This window comes from Seriola lalandi, unplaced genomic scaffold (genome assembly GCF_002814215.2).
Source record: "Seriola lalandi dorsalis isolate HSWRI2012SDOR001 ecotype SW California unplaced genomic scaffold, Sedor1 jcf7180002053538, whole genome shotgun sequence".
Lineage (NCBI taxonomy): Eukaryota > Metazoa > Chordata > Actinopteri > Carangiformes > Carangidae > Seriola > Seriola lalandi.
The window spans coordinates 800298-818537 of NW_019524091.1; the positions used below are offsets into that span (position 1 = coordinate 800298).

General features: G+C 40.1%; 2 protein-coding genes across 2 annotated transcripts; one reads left to right on the forward strand and one right to left on the reverse strand.

Moving 5' to 3' along the window:
• Nucleotides 1-3008: 3008 nt before the first annotated feature.
• Nucleotides 3009-7822, reverse strand: tmem41aa (transmembrane protein 41aa). Its single transcript, XM_023401186.2, has 5 exons — nt 7555-7822; nt 6536-6686; nt 5624-5785; nt 4734-4872; nt 3009-4419 (listed from the first exon to the last, which is right to left on the reverse strand). Exons 1-5 carry the CDS (start codon nt 7728-7730, stop codon nt 4199-4201), a joined length of 849 nt encoding a protein of 282 aa, XP_023256954.1. The 5' UTR covers nt 7731-7822; the 3' UTR covers nt 3009-4198.
• Nucleotides 7823-8097: 275 nt separating this feature from the next.
• On the forward strand, nt 8098-18007 carry ehhadh (enoyl-CoA, hydratase/3-hydroxyacyl CoA dehydrogenase). Its single transcript, XM_023401235.2, has 7 exons — nt 8098-8301; nt 9699-9802; nt 10882-11051; nt 11594-11705; nt 12317-12421; nt 15416-15757; nt 16088-18007. Exons 1-7 carry the CDS (start codon nt 8228-8230, stop codon nt 17341-17343), a joined length of 2163 nt encoding a protein of 720 aa, XP_023257003.1. The 5' UTR covers nt 8098-8227; the 3' UTR covers nt 17344-18007.
• Nucleotides 18008-18240: the final 233 nt, after the last annotated feature.

The following is an 18240-nucleotide window of genomic DNA, read 5'->3' on the forward strand; positions in this document are numbered from 1 at the left end:
CGTGTGTGTGTATGTGTGTGTGCGTGTGCGCATGTGTGTGTGTATATATATATAAAAAGAGAGAGTAATATTTATGAATCTATTTTTTTCCTATTTTGTGATGAGAGCTATTGATAAGAAACAAAAAGAAAACAAAGTCCTTTTCTTTTTTTCCTCAGTGGGACACTGCCATATTATTTTGAAGGGAAGTGTTTATTTTCTTGAAAACTAGACTATGAATAATAATATAAATGAAAACCTGAAAAAATAGGAGAACAGTAAAGTGAACGACCGTGCTAACATTGGTCAGGATGTGAACAGTGCGCATGTCAGTATTGTGATCTACCTCAGGCTTCAGGGTACCTCAGTCCAATCTTTCATTTCCCCTTTTTCCACATTTTGTATGCCTTGTTAACCTTGTTGATCATTTTGAGCGTTTTTAATTTTCTTTTTTAATGAAAAAAAAAATAGATCAAGAGAAAAGATCTACAGTAATCTCTAAGCTCTTCAGGTCCAGCTGACTAGTGAAACTTTGTAAACCGTAGTCAACTCTGTTGGACTGTCTTTGCCTGGACGCCAAACAACCTCTTAATGATACACGTCAAAGGATTTCCAAGTCGATTTTTTTGCTAGAAAGGAATGAAGAGCAGGATCTAAGGGGTACATACCTGTCCGAAGTGGTTCTGAATGTGGATGTTGTGTACTGATTTCACCATCAAAGAAAGACAAAAAAAAAAAAAGTTACAAATCGGTTGATAGAAACAGAAACTAACCAACTGTACCTCCTGTTTTTCCCAACTGTACCTCCAGGTTTTTTGAGACTTAAAAAACAAAAACAAAAAAACAAAAAAACAAAAACAATGAAGTTCATTCACTTGTGAAAAAAATGCATTTTATAACAACCCAACCCAATCTTACCAGCTCTATTTGATAACAGCATACTCTGGGGTTGATTTGAAGAAAACACAAAGCTGCAAAAATACACTGACAGGACTCTTGAACATGGTGTAAAACCCTAGTCTTCTGTGTAGAGAATGTAGAACAACTCTAGTCGTTGAAATGTCACTGTGTACGACAAGATAACTGTATATCTGTAAACATGTACAATAGTCACACATAAATGCATCGTCTCTCTATAACACTTACCAGTCTGCACCTGCATTGTGCGAGATGGTGGGAGAAGTTTAGAGCGTCACAGCTTCCCTCAAAAATGACCTCTATATGCTTTTCTCATCAATCTACCAATATTATTTTAATTTTTTTTTTTTTTTTTTGTGCTGTACATTTCAGAATTACCTCTCAGAATCCAAGGCTGACGTTAGTTACTAAAACCGATGTAGGGCAAAAGTATTAAATAAATGAATGATATAGTGAAAGTTAGTGTTTGTCTTTGGGGTTCTTTTGACTGTTGAGAGCTGATTTTTAACTTTGGTGGGCAGACTGTTGTCATCAGATAAGGTGGATCATTTTTGTCCCAGTGAACACAAACTAGCAGTGCTAAAACAAATAAATAAATAAAACATAAAGGTCTATGAAACTCACACAATGCCTGAGGCTGTTTCAGCAAGCCTCTCCACAGCCGGTACAGTACCTCATACTGATGACAATAGCTCACCAGACCTGATTAAAATACCCTGACCTTACCCACACGAATGCAGTACGGTGCTTCTACTCGAACGCATGACTCCTGTGGTGGTCTGCTTCACTGTAGTAGGGCATGTCGAGGAGGAAACGGCTTTCCACAGTAGCACTGGAAATTGTAGTTTGTCAGTCATGGTTTGTTTGATTGTCAGGAGTAGTTTCTTTTTTTTTTTTTTTTTAAGAGCAGTTTTGAAGTTGAGGCTCTTTTCTTGCATTGCGGAGGACGCTTCAGACCTCTGTCTCTCTTATGTTTTTGGCTCTTTATAAGCGCAGGTTTCCCTCTAGCTGGTTCGGTTTTCGCTGTGGTGTTGTGAGCGGAGCATCCTGGTTGTTGAGACATCTGTGAGGCAACCGCAATCTGAGGCGAAACTTGTCAAGATGGTAGTAAACTTTTTTTTTTTTTTTTTAACTTCCAAGGATAGTTTGTTTCTAGGTTTTTGTGGGGTGTTGCTAGGCATTAATATTCATTACCAGAAAACCACAATCACACACATCACTGAGGACAGTGTACAGTGTTGTTAGTCATATCACACGGTGGTTGGATAGTTTAGGCTTTACCTTGTTTTCTGTTGATCTGGTTTGCTCGTCAGTTACACTGATTTAATAATGCAGTATGTCTGGAGCAGTAGTTTGGATTCTTTGCTTTAATATTCATTCCTGTTAGATCACTACCAATAATACTAGCTGTTAAAAATGTGGTTGAAAAATATCCTAGCTAGGGTTTTCAACATATTTGGGAATCAGAATGGCAAAAAAAAAAAAAAAAAAAAAAAAAAAAAAAAAAAAAATTGCAAGTAGATATGACTGTTTGACAAGCGGGAGGGTTGACAGAGTATCCAGGTCTGAAAATAAATAAGTTGATTGAAATTGTTCTGACTTTGGGAATGAACAGCAAAAGTGGGCATTTTAACAACCATCCAAAAACGTATGGATTAGCTGAGGAAGGATTTAGTAAAGTCTGGTCAGATGTATGCAGAACCACAGCAGTGTTTTTTTTTGTCCCATCTTCTTGTTCAATGAGCAAACACAAAGCATTGCATGAGACTGTTGTAGGCGATCCAGTATGTATTACACTTCATATAGCACTAGACTTTCAGTAGTGGTTTTACATGGATCCATTTCTTAACTGCATTTCACCATTTGGGAGATTCCTTTTGTTTCCTCAGTAGGTCAAAACCCTAAAGTCCTACATTTCCCACGGGCCAAAAGGTCCCAAACACCTCAAGGTAATTAGTGACTGTGCGCTGGACAGACATATGATCCATTTTTAACACATCTTGTGGATCCATGACTTTCTGGTAACAGCCATGCTGTTGTTTTGAGTTGTGAGTGAACTGTATTGCTGAGCAACCTGGATCTGAGCAATAAAGAATATTTGAAAGAAAGTGTTGTTTTATCACGTTTACCGTTTTATTATTTCAAAGATTTTTTCACTTCTGAAATAAAAAAAGTGCCACATCATTTGTGATCCGACATACTGCAAATGTCACTGCCATGAATTATATTTAAAAGAATTTACATGTCTGGGGAAACAAAATTGCAGAGACAACATTTTTCACTTTAACCCACATGAAGAAAGAAAATAACACTTTATGAAACACACACGCAGTAGGACCAGAATGCTGCTCTTCAACACACATGATAAGAGGCAGCAAAGATGGATTTTGAAGCAATATTAAAGCTTGATTTAACAGAGGCCTCACGCTGCCTGAATTAACTGCACATTCACTTTCAAATAAGAATCCAGCTCATTAACATCAAGACACATTAAATCAGGGCTGTACATTTAGTCACAAAAATCATAATGTAATTCAACTGGTTCCTCAAAAGGACATGTGGACATGGTACTCTGGTCTTTCCGAGGCCAAATACTGGTCTCTGAATTACACTGTACAATGTGAAAAACAGTTCAGAGTTGAAAAATAGTAAAAAAAAAAAAAAACTGCCCTATATACTTTATTACAATTTACACTGAAATTGTAAGATGTGATTGTCAAACAAGTAAAATACAACTTCACGTTGTGTAGTTTATACTGCAAATAGTATTTCAGTTACAAATAACATTGTTTACACAAACCCAACAAAATGATCATATGAACCATCCAGCTCGTACAAACATAGGTAGGCTTTTAATATTTACATACATTTTTCCGCATGTCCATGCTGGAGGTAGAAGTTCATGACTGCATGACAGGCACTTTGAACACTCACTTAATAATATAACGAGTGCAGGAGCAAATTTTCCTTAAAATCCTTCCCCCCCTCAATATGAATACTGTACAGTGATACATCTATATACAGATGCTGTGTATGCTGTTGTTGTGGTACAGAAACACCAACATTTGGTAACACAACACACTCAGCTTCAAATCCCACTGTGACAGTCTCATCATTTTTTTTTTAAAGTTAAAATCCCTTTCCCATGTCCAGGTGGCTCCAGGAAATAAAGCACTCCAGATAAAAGAGGCTGTCACACGCACGTGTGTGCAAAGGTTTTGTGAGTCTCCACTTCACATACATTCACTCTCGAGGGCAGAGCACACCAAAACACCAAGAACAAAGTCATTTACAGAACAAATCACTGGACCTTCTTATCTGTGATGAGTCCATTCTGTGAGCGGACATCCAGTTTGAGACGCCTCTGACTGTAGTGGCGGATGAGGGCACCGGGCAGCAGAGCCATGCAGGCGATGGCCAGCAGCTGCAGCAGCCGCTGCCAGGAGAACAAGTCATCAAGCGACGATACCTCAGACAGCATGACGCCTGTCTGGACACAGATGAAGTTGTACGGCAGGAGACCTATGAAAGCAGATCAAAAACAAACGGCAGTGAGTCGCGATATGGAACTTTTTTTGCAACACTGAGACCAATACTTCGGTGTTCTGGTTTGAATTGATGCACTCTGACTGACAATTTAAGGAAAACGACAAAACTATGAATAGAGCTTAAGGAACAAATATTAAACAGTAATTGGCATTTAACCTATTATGCTAAAACTTGTGGTTCATGAATACATGACGTACAGTATGAAGAATGTGGAGAGAGTGTCATCACATCATTTACTGACAGCTCTGACAAGCCGTCAACTACGTGATCCATGTGTGCTTGCTTACCAATGAAGACTGAGCAGAAGAAGAAGGTGATCGGGATGTTTACAATCGGGGCCGACATGTTCAGAAACCAGTTGGGTGTCATGGGAAAGAATCGTAGGAAGAGCAGAAAGAAGAATAGACAGTCCTGGTTCTCCTCAACCTGGGAGAGAGACATTGCATGCTAAACAACGGTTTATGATGGGACAGTAGATTATAGATTATACAATAGATTCTTTTTTGTAATTTCTCTTTTGGCTGATAGTGTCACGTCACATTGTTTCTGGTACTGTAATAACAAAAATCCAGTGTCAAATGACAGTAAATACTATTACACGCTGTGTAGCTTATCAACAGGTATGTGATAACAATCATCATTTGACTTTGTTATAGTGGAATCAGATTTATTTTGGTGAGTAACACTGTGGCATAACTTCGCCTAACATTACCCTAACTGTGATTCAGAGTCAGTACAAAGCATTGTGTCCCGTTGACGTAGGTCTCATAGTTACTATGAAATCATGAGATGTTTATTATTACACAACACATCCTTTGGGAGGTGATAAAACTTGTGAAGGCTTACAACCCATATTGTAAGAGATTTTACAAGAAGAATCATAACGTTAGGTTTTCATTGGGACTCTTAGAATGGAGAGTTCTCATTCTCATTTCACTCTTTTACTTGGGTTAATTTGTGCATGCAGACCTCTTGGCAGTGTATTTATATGCACTGTCAGCAGTATGCAGATCTTGTTCTCTCTATGTAGAACATCTACACACCTGGAAGAACAGTTAATTGTTGAGATTTAAACTTTGTACATCAGCTCTTTACAAATTTGCAAACATAATTCTATACAACTACTTTTAACATTTTTTGCCTTGAATTAGTTGTTTACACTGTGTCACACATATACCTTCCTCTGTAGCATGGAGACTTTATCAGGGAAGAGGTTCACAATGTAGTGCTTTCCGAAGGCCTGGGACAGGAGGTAGCACATGGTGGAGCCCACAGTGGTGAGCACACAGGCTAACAGCAATCCTTGATATGGTCCAAATATAGCTCCTGCAAGAATGTTCTGCACAAAGACAAGTGGAGACCAAAGACCTGTGTTACTAAACATCATCAATATGTGTGTCAGCTCTGACACGCACCCTGTCCAGACTTGGCATTAACATGCATCTCGGGTGATCCGATCACAAGTGGACAGCTCTAAGTACAGGTGTGAATGCACCCAGGAAGCACTGAGGACACATTTGACATCCACAGTCTAATTAGCCCCGCCTCAGTTTCATAATGAACCGAAAATAGTTTTAAACTTCTCACTGTGTTTCCCATACATAGATTTATTGTGGCGGCTATATCAACACTGACAGTCACATATTGATTTTCATTTTATTTTTTACTATTTCAAATGGCTAGAACCTTATTTCACTGCGTGCTGCTGTAAACTGCATGTGGCTTGTAGTTTTGGGCTTTTCTCTGTGCTGCACACTCAGCTATGCAGAAAGTATTACAATGAGCGGCCAACAGTCCAGCATGGCTGCAACACAAACTGACATTCCCTTCTTGTTTGCACTAGATGAGTATTTTTATCCTCTGCAGTGTGTCATCTTTAAAGACAAAACCAAGCACACACCACATGCAGGCCAAGTCCCTTTTCAGTTTTTCTTAAAGTACGTCTCTCACGAAAGCCTAAATTCTTTTACACCTACCAAGCATGACAGTTTTTAGCAAATTTCAATCCATTTTTCATATTTTTCTATTAAACAATATCCTTGACATCCAGCATCAGTACAAAGAACACCTGAGAATGTTTTTACCTTACCAGGAACGAGGATCCAGGAATGGCAAAGGACTGCTTGTACAGATATGCACTACAGAAGAGTAGCAGGACATATCCAGTGTGCTCTGTCTTGTAAAACTGCAGAAGCTCAGCCAGTTCTCTCAGTTCCTCCAAGTCTGAAGGGAACTTCAACCTGCAGCAACATCAACACTCAAGTTAGTCACATCATCCATTCATCCATGTACAGAAAGGGTAGGGAAGTATGGACAGATGACATAGTAATCAGAAATATCTCAATTTTGACAGCAGCATAACTACAAACAAATATAAAATTGGGTATTTCTGTAAATAGTCTGCAAATAGTCATCAATATAAAATGAATCAGCAGTTTATCAGTAATTTTACAATTGATAAATTACAATTAAAATAATAATTAAAAAAAAGAAAAAAGAAAAGTAAAATACAAAAAAAATCTCTAGTTCCATGTGACTGAACTGTGGGCTTAATGAAATCGCAATGGGCATTTTTCACTATTCCCGAGTTTATTGACTACTTGTTAGTAGCAGCCCTATCTTATTCTATTTACCACGTTGCTTATGGTTAAGTCTCAACAGTAAAACAATTGTTAAATCACAATATAACACACCAAGCACAGAGCAATGGTTTCTTTTAATAAGAGCAAAATAATCATAACCAATAAGCATTAGATGGTAAAAATGTAACTGCTAATATTTTGTTGATTTTACATATTATGATATGTTATCATGATATTTTGTTCCACAACTGTGTAACATAAAATACAGAATAAATAGGGAATATTCAACTACATTGCGACATGCTTAATTATTATAAGTTCCCCGATCACTATAACTGCTTTTGGCTGTGGATACAGGTGTGTGAAGGGGAGAGAAGGTGGGATGGGGGTATGCTAACATTAGTCAGCTAGCGACACTAACGTTACAGTAGCATACTATTTAAATACTGGAGCTAGATACATTTATATATATGTCAAACCTAGAGAAATACTTTATCTTCTCCTGCTAACGGCTAACACCAGTCACCTGCTGGCTTCTTCTGAGCTGTCGGGGGGCCGCTCAGACTCTGCTGTGTCCACATGTTCTCTTTCGGCAGCTGGATGAGGACGTCGTCGGGGGGCCGCGGGCAGGTACAGGGACAGTGAGTACAGGTACAAGCTGGCTAACACAACTACAGCGATTAGTCCGACGAGTGAGCGCATGTTTCTCACTTTAGTAGCCAGTAAACCACCGACTGTTTCAGCTCCCAGTTGTCACCGAGAGCAACGGAAAGAAACAACGGCGGGCCAACCGCTGCAGCGACGTCACTTCCGCCTATCGACAGACTTTAAGTTATTGTAATACTTCAGTTCAAAGATTGCACATCATTGGTCGGCAATTACATGCTACATTAAAATATGTTGTTGTTTTTCTTTGGGTGTTTTTTTGTTTTTGTTCTTACAGATTAATGACAGAAGAAGGGGAATCAAATAGAGAGAATTGGGTTTTCTGATCGGCTCATGGCCAGGTGAGGGCGGTAATGCTCTGAGTTCTGGCCAAGAAGACGAAGAAGAAAATCGTTTGGAAACATGCATGGATACATGGAGTGAAAAAGTGTTATAAAGGTTGTTGTCGTCCTGCCAGCAGGCGTGAAGTTACAAAGTTCAGTCTGCACACCAAAAAGACTTGCGACAACTTGCAGTGCTCGATCGTCGACATCATGGCTCACTATACTCGTGTTTCAGGGTCTGTTGGGTTGATTACTCTCCAAAATCCGCCTGTCAACGCGCTCAGGTGAGCTAAAGTCACAGACAAGGCTGTACAGAGTATTTTAAGATCCACGATGTTTGTTTGTGTTGTGGGAAGACAATTTACTAACCCCACATGTAGCTTTAGAGGTGCGATAGCTACACTTGCGCAAGAAAAGAGGCACACAAGATACTTTGTGCGTAAAGAGAATAACTTGATTTTGTGAGCTCAAGATAAAAAATATTTTGCCAGAGGATGGCGTCAGAGGAAAGATTTCTGATAGACAAAACAGTATTGGGCTGTAACCAATTACATTCCTCAAGTCCTGTACTTTTAGTATAATTTGTATTCTACTTAATTATTTGCATTTCATGCTACTTTATACTTCTACACTACATTTAAGAGCGAATACTTTTTACTCCCCTACATTGATCTGACAGCTACTGTTACTTTGCAGTAACAGATTTTATTTAAATCTGTGATGTCCTCATATGATGCATTGTTATAGATTAACGGTATGAAAAGTAGTTAAAATAAGCTTGACTTTGATCCTCTGCTTGCTTACATGGAAATGTATCAGTTATGACATTAATTATAATAATAAAAAACTGTTACAATACACTGACACTGGTTCCATTCTGCTGCATTGTTTTTGCTGATAATACTTACTAATTTTATTACTTTTTATCTACAAAAAGGTTCAATGTAAGACTTTTACTTATAGAGGAATATTTTTCAGCTATGCTACTTTTACTTAAGAATCCTTCTGAATCCTTCTTCTCTGAGCTAAAACAGGTTTATTTTATGTACAGTGGGCTGTTGAGGACATCTCAGACTCAGCTTGTCAAGCTCAGCTTTAGCTGTTACTTAAAAAAAAAAAAAATTTAAAACCTCGCTGAAGGGCACCTCAGTTGTGGTAAGGAAGTGGGGGACTTTTCTAACACACATTTATTCTGTCCGCTTTTCTATTTAGGCCACTGCTGACCCATTTTATAGAAACATTTATATATAATGTATGGTATGTTCTAAATAATGCATATCTGATGAAGTTAACATATTTTCTGCTGCGCTTTCAAGGCCTGTATTTAAGATGTATTTATCAAAAGTGATCATTGTGACATGCAAGGGTGGAACCATAGAAAATAAACAACGGGTAAGAAAAGCTACACAAAAATGATACAATAAAAATTTATAGTGATTCAGATTTTTTTTGAGAAGGACTTAAAAATCTTTCCTCTGAAGGAGGAAGAAGCGCTGCAGCAGAAAGGTCTGTTCCTTAATCCTAGATAATAACAATTTAAAAACCGACACATTAAAAAAATCCTAAATTGAGTATATCGGCAGAGGACTGCCCAATTACTGAAGTTAAGTCTAAACTTATATATATATCGATATTATAAACTCACTCACTCATGTAAAACTATGTGTTTTATTTTACACAGTGCAGCGGTGAGGCAGGGCATCGTTGACACGGTGAAGAGAGCACTCGGTGACCCAAAGGTGAAGTCAGTGGTTATCTGTGGCCAGAATGGAATATTCTGTGGGGGTATGGACATTTTTCTTTATTTCCTGAAAGTTCAAAATGTTGACACAACTCCAAATCTGCCATTTTTATTGTTGGTTTTAAATGTAAACTGCTTCAGCACACCCTTAGCAATAAGATTTAAAAAAAAAAAAAAAATCCTTTGAACTGGAACCACTCCATGACATTCTGGTTGCAAATTATGGGTGCATTTGGTCCCACATCCCACACTGTTACCTTGATGTACAATGGAGTCCCTCTGGTCCTCAACAAGAGAACAAGGGAAAATGGGATTAAAATGCTGCAGGACATTTTCTTTTGACTGCAATTGGTCCACAGAGACACAACAAGAAGGAAAGCAGATTTCATACATTTTAAATTTGTATCATGTTGTGGTGATTTGGGGGATACGCTTGATGCAGAAAGCAGTCATGGAGAGGGGAAATAGAAAAGAACAAGAGAGAATATTACAACATTTGTTAATATAAAATGGAACTGGAGTTCATCAAAAACACATAAAACTGCTAAAGTAAATAATGGCACTAACAGACTCAGATAAATATTCATCAGTAGGTCATGTTTATTAAGTAAGTGCAAGTTCAACTCTGTGTTATAAAATAAACATGAACTGTTGAAGAAAATTAAAGTGAATCAACACTTGTGCTGCAACTAACAATTATTTTCATCATAGAGTAATATGCAGATTATTTTCTCGATAAAGCAATTGATCTTTTTCAAACTAAAAAAAAAAGTTTCCTGAAGCTTAACCTGAGTTGATTAGCCTAACAATTTTAAAACAAAACATATTCATCACATAAGACAAAGAAAAGTAGAAAATATTCATTCTTGACAAGCTGAAACCAATGAATGAATGGTATTCTTTCAAGAAAAAAACGACTGAAATGATTAATTAGTTGATAATTAGTTTTTTGACAAATTTTGTTCAATAAATTGTGTCATCTCTAATCAGCAGCGTGTGATTTTTTAACACCAAAACTGGGGATTTTGTGTAATCTCCATCAAAGACGACATCCAGACGGATATGGAACCAGATGCACCTCACGGCGCCACTGATAACATCATCCGTTTCATTTGCATGACAGGGGCCGACATCAAAGAGTTTGGGACCAACATGTCTGGGCCTCCACTGGTACCGATGATACACGCCATCGAGGCTGCAAACAAACCGGTGGTGGCAGCCATAGAGGGAAGCGCTTTAGGCGGAGGCCTTGAGCTCGCACTTGGCTGTCATTATCGAATCGCACACTCCAAAGTTAGTTCACACTTCAGACCTCTGTGTCTCTCTCTGTCAGTGTCTCTCTAATGTCAGTGTCGAGCTGCATCACTGTCTGACTCACACTATTGAATGTTACACAGTGACTTGTCATGGGAAACATTAATTACTATATTTCCATAGTGGTTATTTATTCATTCATTCATTCATTAACACAACTCATGGGGGGTCCAAGGCAAAAAAACTACAACAATAAAAAGAAATCCACATAACAACAAAACAATAGACATTCCACAATAATCAGGCATTTACATAATTTATTCATTAAAACTATGACCGGTTTATTTTTTTTTGGTCATTTAAGAAAAATAAAAAATAAAATAGACATTACTTTCCCAGAGGTACGATATTCTTGAGATTCTCTAATACTGTGAATATTTTTTTTCCCCCACCCTTCTAAGACATAAAATAATCACTGTAATGCGTTTACTCGCCAGAGAGAGCTGTGTTTGTGAATGTCATGGAGACCCATTGTTCAGTACCCTCCATTCATCACACTTTGTGCCTTTGTGTCCTTTCAGGCCAGACTGGGACTTCCAGAGGTGAGTCTGGGTCTACTGCCAGCTGCAGGGGGAACCCAGCGTCTGCCAAGGCTCATTGGGGTCCCAGCTGCCTTAGACCTCATCACCACAGGTAGCAAAGACAGGTTAACCTTGTCCACCTTTTTATAGAGTTGTTACGAGTTCAGATAGTTTTAATGCACTAAACTAGGTGTAGGTCAGCATCAGTAAATATGAAGGAATCTCCAAACACAATAGTCTGTTTTTTCTTACAGTGTTCTGTTTGTCGAGCCCATGTTTTGTGTGTTTAACTTGTGGTTCAAAATGAATGCCGCCTGCAAATGTTCCTGCATGTTATCATTATGAGAGTCAGTTATTATCATATTGGCAGAGCTGTTAATTAACACGGTACACAAGAGTGCTGTTACATCTGCTGTTACCGTGACGTTGGTAGTTTAGTGTGGTGACCAGCAGATGTCAGCGTGTATTCATTTTTCCTATCACCACTGCCAGTGAAACCTCTTGTGTCATTATATGAAATTTTATTAAATCATAATAAATCAAACAATTCTTCTTTTTTTTTTTGGCATTTTGCCTTAATTCGATAAAGGCAAGAATCAAACAAAGGGAAAGTATATGTCCTAATCACAAAGCCACCAGGACAATGTACTATTGCTTCTCCAATAATTTGAAATGTCACATGTCGCCCATATAGACTCTCTTTGTCCTTCATGTCTGCCGCAGGCCGCCATGTCGCTGCTGCTGAGGCGCTGCAGCTTGGAGTAGTGGATCGGGTTGCTGAGCACAGCACTGTGGATGCAGCTGTAAAGTTTGCCCTGAGTGTTGCAGGTGAGACACAAAAAAGAAAAAAGACATAAGAGCACAAGGTACCCGCTGGTATAAAATCCCCCCTGCTCTTCACCGGTTTAAAAATTGAAAGAAAAAAAGAAACTCAGTAGAAGGAACAGAAATTCCTCCTAGAGCAGTTATTTTAGGCAAGTCCGACCTCAAGAAGTGTCGACATGTAGGTTTGTAGGAAGTCAAAGGAAGCAGAAAACACGGCAGGCAGATCCTCCACCACAGAAGTCATAAATGTTTCATGGCTCTGTCAGATGTGCTCTGATGTCTTCACTGCTTTTGCTGTATTATTCAGAAGGGCGAAAAGGGACAAACTTTCCTAGAATATTAATAGTGGGCCCTCACCAGTCATTTAGGAGGATGAGGATTGCCCCGTGCGTGTGAATCAAACTCATTTACCCGCTGAATGGATTGCTAAAGTGTGCCACATCCCAGCAGTTTACGAGGAATGAGTTCTCAGTCCGTGTAAAGTGTAACACATTCAGATTTTGCTACACGGCGCTATTACTGACAGACCACACTAGTGTGCTCAGCCTGAAGAATAAGTGAGAAATAAAACAACTTTTTAAGATTTTATGTCTTTTTTTGACAGGCTTTTTGTTTATTCTTCAAAACAATTTAACAGCAGCCATATTTACGTGTTATTTTATCGCTGTTTTGAAGTACATTTTTTGGAATCATGCTTATTTGTTTTCTCGTTTAGAGTTAGATAAAAAAAAGGATCATTTTCATGTCTGGTTTCCTGTGCTTCCAGTCTTTATGCTAAGCTAAGCTAATCCTGGTGCCCTGGCATTAGCTTTATATTTAATATACAGATGTGAGAGTGGTATCGATCTTCTCATCTAAGCCTCAGCAAGAAAGAGTATAAGTCTATTTCCCAAAATGTCAAACTAATCCTTTAAGCATTTAAGAATGGTGTTGTGAACCAGTGCACAAACCACCCACTCTGATGTGTGGTTTTGTGTGTTATCTCTCTCCATGAGGCACATGAGGGGAGGTTGTGTTTTGTTCAGCTTTGCCTAAGCAGAGCCCTGTTTGTACAAGAGCCTTTGATTCTCCTGCATGAAATGAAGATGAGATGATGTTTTCATGACTGCAGGTAGTGAGTTACTTGCTTTGGAGATGTTGTTGTCAGCTTACTCTGCAATGACGGCTCATTTCCAAGATATTAAAATTAATAGGAAGCCTGTTACTTTGTGCCTAGTAATATTGTGCCTTTCGCAAATATTCTTACTACATCCGTGCAAAATGTCAACAGCAAGACTTAAGGATTGTGTGTAAAAAAAAAAAAAAAAAAAAAATTTTACAATCAGAAGATGATTGCATTCTTACGCTTTTTAGAAATGTTTTTTTTTCACACAACATTGCCAAGATGACTTTGAGTGGGTGAGAAAGTGAGTGTTGTTAGTAAAGCTGAGGCTTAGAGTGAGTCAGACAGAAAAGCCAGCAGCACACAAGATGGGAGATTTGGGGAGATCGAATCAAAATCTGCGAAGATTTTGACTGATACACCAGTCTCGAGTTGATTAGCAGGGGTATTAAATGGGGACAGAAAATGTGTGTCTAAATTTACAAATCAAGTGTAAGTGTTTGTGACATGGAGATGCACGGCTGATGAGTCAACCAGCACAGAATAGATTTAGTCTGTCACATCCATGAATGCAAACATAAGACACTACAGTGCTATAGTACAGTAAAGCTGACACATGGGTATATATTTATACACAAAAAAAAAAAAAAAAGCAGTCTGTGCACTAAAATTGATGCGCGTCTGTCCTCAAGCACACACACACACACACACACACACACACACACACACACACACACACACACACACACACACACACACAGATTCAAGTCTCTCGCTGGTGACAAGATTAACTTTTTTACCCCAGTAGTCGCAACATCTGCCCGCTACATCTGTCAGGACAACCAGGCTTCCCACTCGCTGCACAACAAATCCACAGCTCAACCATTTACAGATTAACTGCTGCAATAATGCCCTCCTAAAGTACATTGGATTCACATTGCACCGCCACACAGTATCTGATTGACCTTTCACTCTGGACAGAGTGTACATTTAACTGGCCTGAAATGACCTTCACCTTTCATTGTTCATCTCTCATATATTGATCCTGACAATTGTATTAGACCAAACTGTTTATTGTTTGACAAAGTGGATACCATAAATCAGATGTGGCTGCTGTCTCTTTAAGCTTTACCATGGTGACCCAGTTTCTGGCCCAGACCCACGGCTGAGTGTAATTCAGTGGAGCTGTGAAGGATTCTGACTACTGTCTCATGTAATCACGTCAGAGGAGACAGGAATGGGAATTAAGATGCTTTTTAACAAGGTTTTAGTAGAGTGGCCTTCTTCTTCATTCTCATTGTTCCCAAGCTTAAATCGCAGCAGACAGGAAGTCTATTGCTATAAAGTTTTTTGCCTATAATATTAAACTTCTCATGTAGTTTCACCTGGAAAATTGCTCCAGTATTGTACCATTGCTCACAGGCTCACAGAGAATCACAAAAATTCAATTTCCTCCGCCTTGGTTCCTAGAGTTGGAAATTTACCAACTATTTTGCCCGGAACAAAATAGTTGCTTTCCATTTTGTTTCAGATTGGTCATATTCAAGGTGGACAGTAACAGTGCACTGCCAGGGTCCCTCCAATTAGTTTGGAAATGGTCTGTCAAATCACTCTGCTCTTAGAAGCTACTGGGGTATCTAGTGATTGAGTGGACGAGTGTTCCTAAAACAGTAATTAAACCCAGACTGAGTGCCGGCTGACAAATTGGAGAAGGTGGGGGAAAAAAAAAGCGGTACCGATGGAAAAACCAGGAGGCATTTCACTGTTTAAAAACCAAATCATGCAGGCATACATTTTGATTTGCTTTAAACTTTTAACTGGCACCAAAAGTGACAGAACTACAAGAAAAAAACTAATTCCTCTGGTGTCTCTTTTATTCCATGTTTCTATTTCAGCAAAACCACTGGATGCCCGTCGTATAAGCACCTATCCGTGTCCATGTCCGTCTGATTTTGATGCTCTGTTTGAGGGGGCGATGCAGAAGGTGCGACAAAATGCCCGTGGAGCCATAGCACCAGTGGCGTGTGTCCAGGCGGTCCGAGCAGCTGCCACCCGGCCGTACCTTCAGGGCATGGAGCGGGAGAAAGAGCTGATGGCCACTCTCTTCACCTCAGGCCAGGCCCGCGCCCTGCAGTACTGTTTCTTTGCTCAGAGAGCTGTCAGCAAGTGGAGCATGCCCAATGGAGCCCGCTGGGACACAAGCAAGCCTAGGCCTGTACATAAAGCAGCTGTCATTGGTAAGAGCTTTGGGCTTTTAATTTCTAGATGTCTGAGCTTTGAATAAGCACAAGCAAGTTGACTCATCAAGCTATCTGTGTGGCATCTCCACATTCACGTTGCCTATGGAAACTAAGCCCTCATGTACAGTTCAGCTGAGTTTTAATGGATGAATTCTCTCTTCCCTGCAGGGTGGATTGGATGTATGACAATCTGGATATGTGAAGCTCAGCAGCTTGTGCATTAAAAATTGCAAGCTATGGAAAAACTTTATGCTGCCAGGCCAGAACTATTTACAGTCTAGCATTGTTAATTTTTCTGTAGTCACCGTGTGATTTTTGTCCTCTAAGGTCTTGGCACCATGGGGAGAGGCATAGCAGTGGCCCTGGCTCAGACGGGGTTGTCTGTGGTCGCCGTGGAGACCCAGGAGAAGCAGCTCATGGAGGCAAAGCAGGCAGTGTCAGGCATGTTGGAACGAGGGGCTAAGAGACGTGGGCTGACCCCCGCCGCACTTCATAAGATCAGTTACAGCCACGACATTCAGGCTGTAGCAGACGTTGACCTGGTGATCGAGGCCGTGTTTGAGGACATGGCTCTGAAGAAGAAAGTCTTCCAGCAGCTGTCGGCTGTTTGTAAACCAGGCACTTTCCTGTGCACCAACACTTCTGCGCTAGACGTCGACCACCTGGCCTCTCAAACTCGCAACCCGGAGCTGGTGGTCGGGATGCACTTCTTTGCCCCAGCCCATGTCATGAAGCTGTTGGAGGTGGTGTATGGACCACAGTCCTCTCCTCAAGCCGTGGCCACCGCCATGCAACTGGGAAAGAAAATGGGCAAAGTCGGCGTGGCTGTTGGAAACTGCCGGGGCTTTGTGGGGAACCGCATGCTGAAGCCATACATCGAGCAAGCTTTCTTCCTGTTAGAAGAGGGAGCCACGCCTGAGTTAGTAGATCGAGCACTGGAGGAGTTTGGGTTTCCCATGGGTGTGTTCAGAATGTCTGACCTCTCTGGGCTCGATGTTGGCTGGAGGGTCAGGAAGGGGGATGGGCTGGTGGAGTCTGGTTTAGCGTCAGGGCAGCCAACCAGGCTCCGAGAAGGTCGGCGTTACAGCCCCCTGGGAGACCTGCTCTGTGAGCAAGGACGGTTTGGTCAGAAAACAGGCCGGGGATGGTACCAGTACGACCAACCTGGCAGTCGGGTTGCCAGGTCTGATCCATGGTTTCACAGCTTTCTGGAGGAGTACCGAGCCCGGCATGGCCTGGTGGCACGCCGCATTGATCACCAGGAGGTGCTGGAGCGCTGCCTCTATGCCCTGATCAATGAGGGCTTCCGCATCTTGGAGGATGGAATAGCTGCAGGACCCGAAGACATAGATATCATCTATGTGTTTGGCTACGGCTGGCCCAGGCACCGTGGAGGCCCCATGTTCTACGCTGGCATGGTGGGGCTGGCGAGGGTCTTGGAGAGGCTGGAGCACTACCACCAGGCGCACCCTGATGTGCCCTACCTGCAGCCCTGCAGCCTGCTCAGGAGGCTGGTGGCCAGTGGCAGCCCACCTGTCCACAGGTGGAGGGAAGTCATTAAGAAACTCCACAGCCAGCTTTAAATGCTATACATTTAAATACATTTCAGCTTTAATATCTCAATACACTTGAATAATAATTAAGCTGTGATAAACACAATGGACTACACTTGCATTGTGTTTTTCACAACAATAGTAATAACAATACTGATTGATTTCTTCTTTCTCATGCAGGAGGCATTTGTGCTTTCTGTGATTAATAATCTTAATTAATCTGACTGACCAGCAGCCTTCATGAGCCCACACTACTGACGTACCAGTTTATTAAGTACATGTGTACAATCCTTAAAAATCCTATCTTTGTGAAGCTTGTGGAGTTTTTGTTGACGCTGTATCAGAAATGTGGATTCAACAAACAATATATATCATTATTTGAAAAGAATCTACTGTGATACAATGAATGACCGTCTTGTTTGAGTCTAATCTGTAATAACAGATTTCTATTAAGTTTTTTCATAATGATCCAGACTTTAAAGAATCACACTCAGAAAAGCAACATTTGCTTAGAAAAGTGATGATTTTACTGATCTTCCTACATTAGGCTTGTTTGCTTATTAATTATTCATGTATAATAAATTTTGGTACATTATTTTTACCTTATGTACAATATGTGATAATATAAATCTCATCTATCATCAATGCCTCAATAAAGAAATGTCATACACAAAGATGAAGCTAGTACACCATGTACAGTATTAATGTATTAATTTTATTTATTGTTTGGCTTATTATTGTTTTTTTTATTACTCTTATCATTCTGACCCCAAGTTCAGTGAACTGCTGGATTTCAGTTCATTAGTTTCATCAGTGAGAGATTGAGTGAGGGAAAAATGTTCTTCCTGTGGTGTGTGTCTGAGGTTTCTGTTTTCTGCTGACTCAGCTGCAGCGGTGACAGAGGAGAGCTGAGGCACACGCACACAC

Bases quoted from the DNA above. Each gene is read 5' to 3' on its own strand.
- tmem41aa (XM_023401186.2), bottom strand. From the start codon at position 7,730: ATGCGCTCACTCGTCGGACTAATCGCTGTAGTTGTGTTAGCCAGCTTG. The intron at 6,687-7,554 runs GTGACTGGTGTT...ATGTTGCTGCAG, and splicing joins AGCTCAGAAGAAGCCAGCAG to GTTGAAGTTCCCTTCAGACT. The intron at 4,873-5,623 runs GTATATGTGTGA...TCTCTCTCCCAG, and splicing joins TCTCCATGCTACAGAGGAAG to GTTGAGGAGAACCAGGACTG.
- ehhadh (XM_023401235.2), top strand. From the start codon at position 8,228: ATGGCTCACTATACTCGTGTTTCAGGGTCTGTTGGGTTGATTACTCTC. The intron at 11,706-12,316 runs GTAGCAAAGACA...TGTCTGCCGCAG, and splicing joins CTTAGACCTCATCACCACAG to GCCGCCATGTCGCTGCTGCT. The intron at 12,422-15,415 runs GTGAGACACAAA...TTTCTATTTCAG, and splicing joins GTTTGCCCTGAGTGTTGCAG to CAAAACCACTGGATGCCCGT.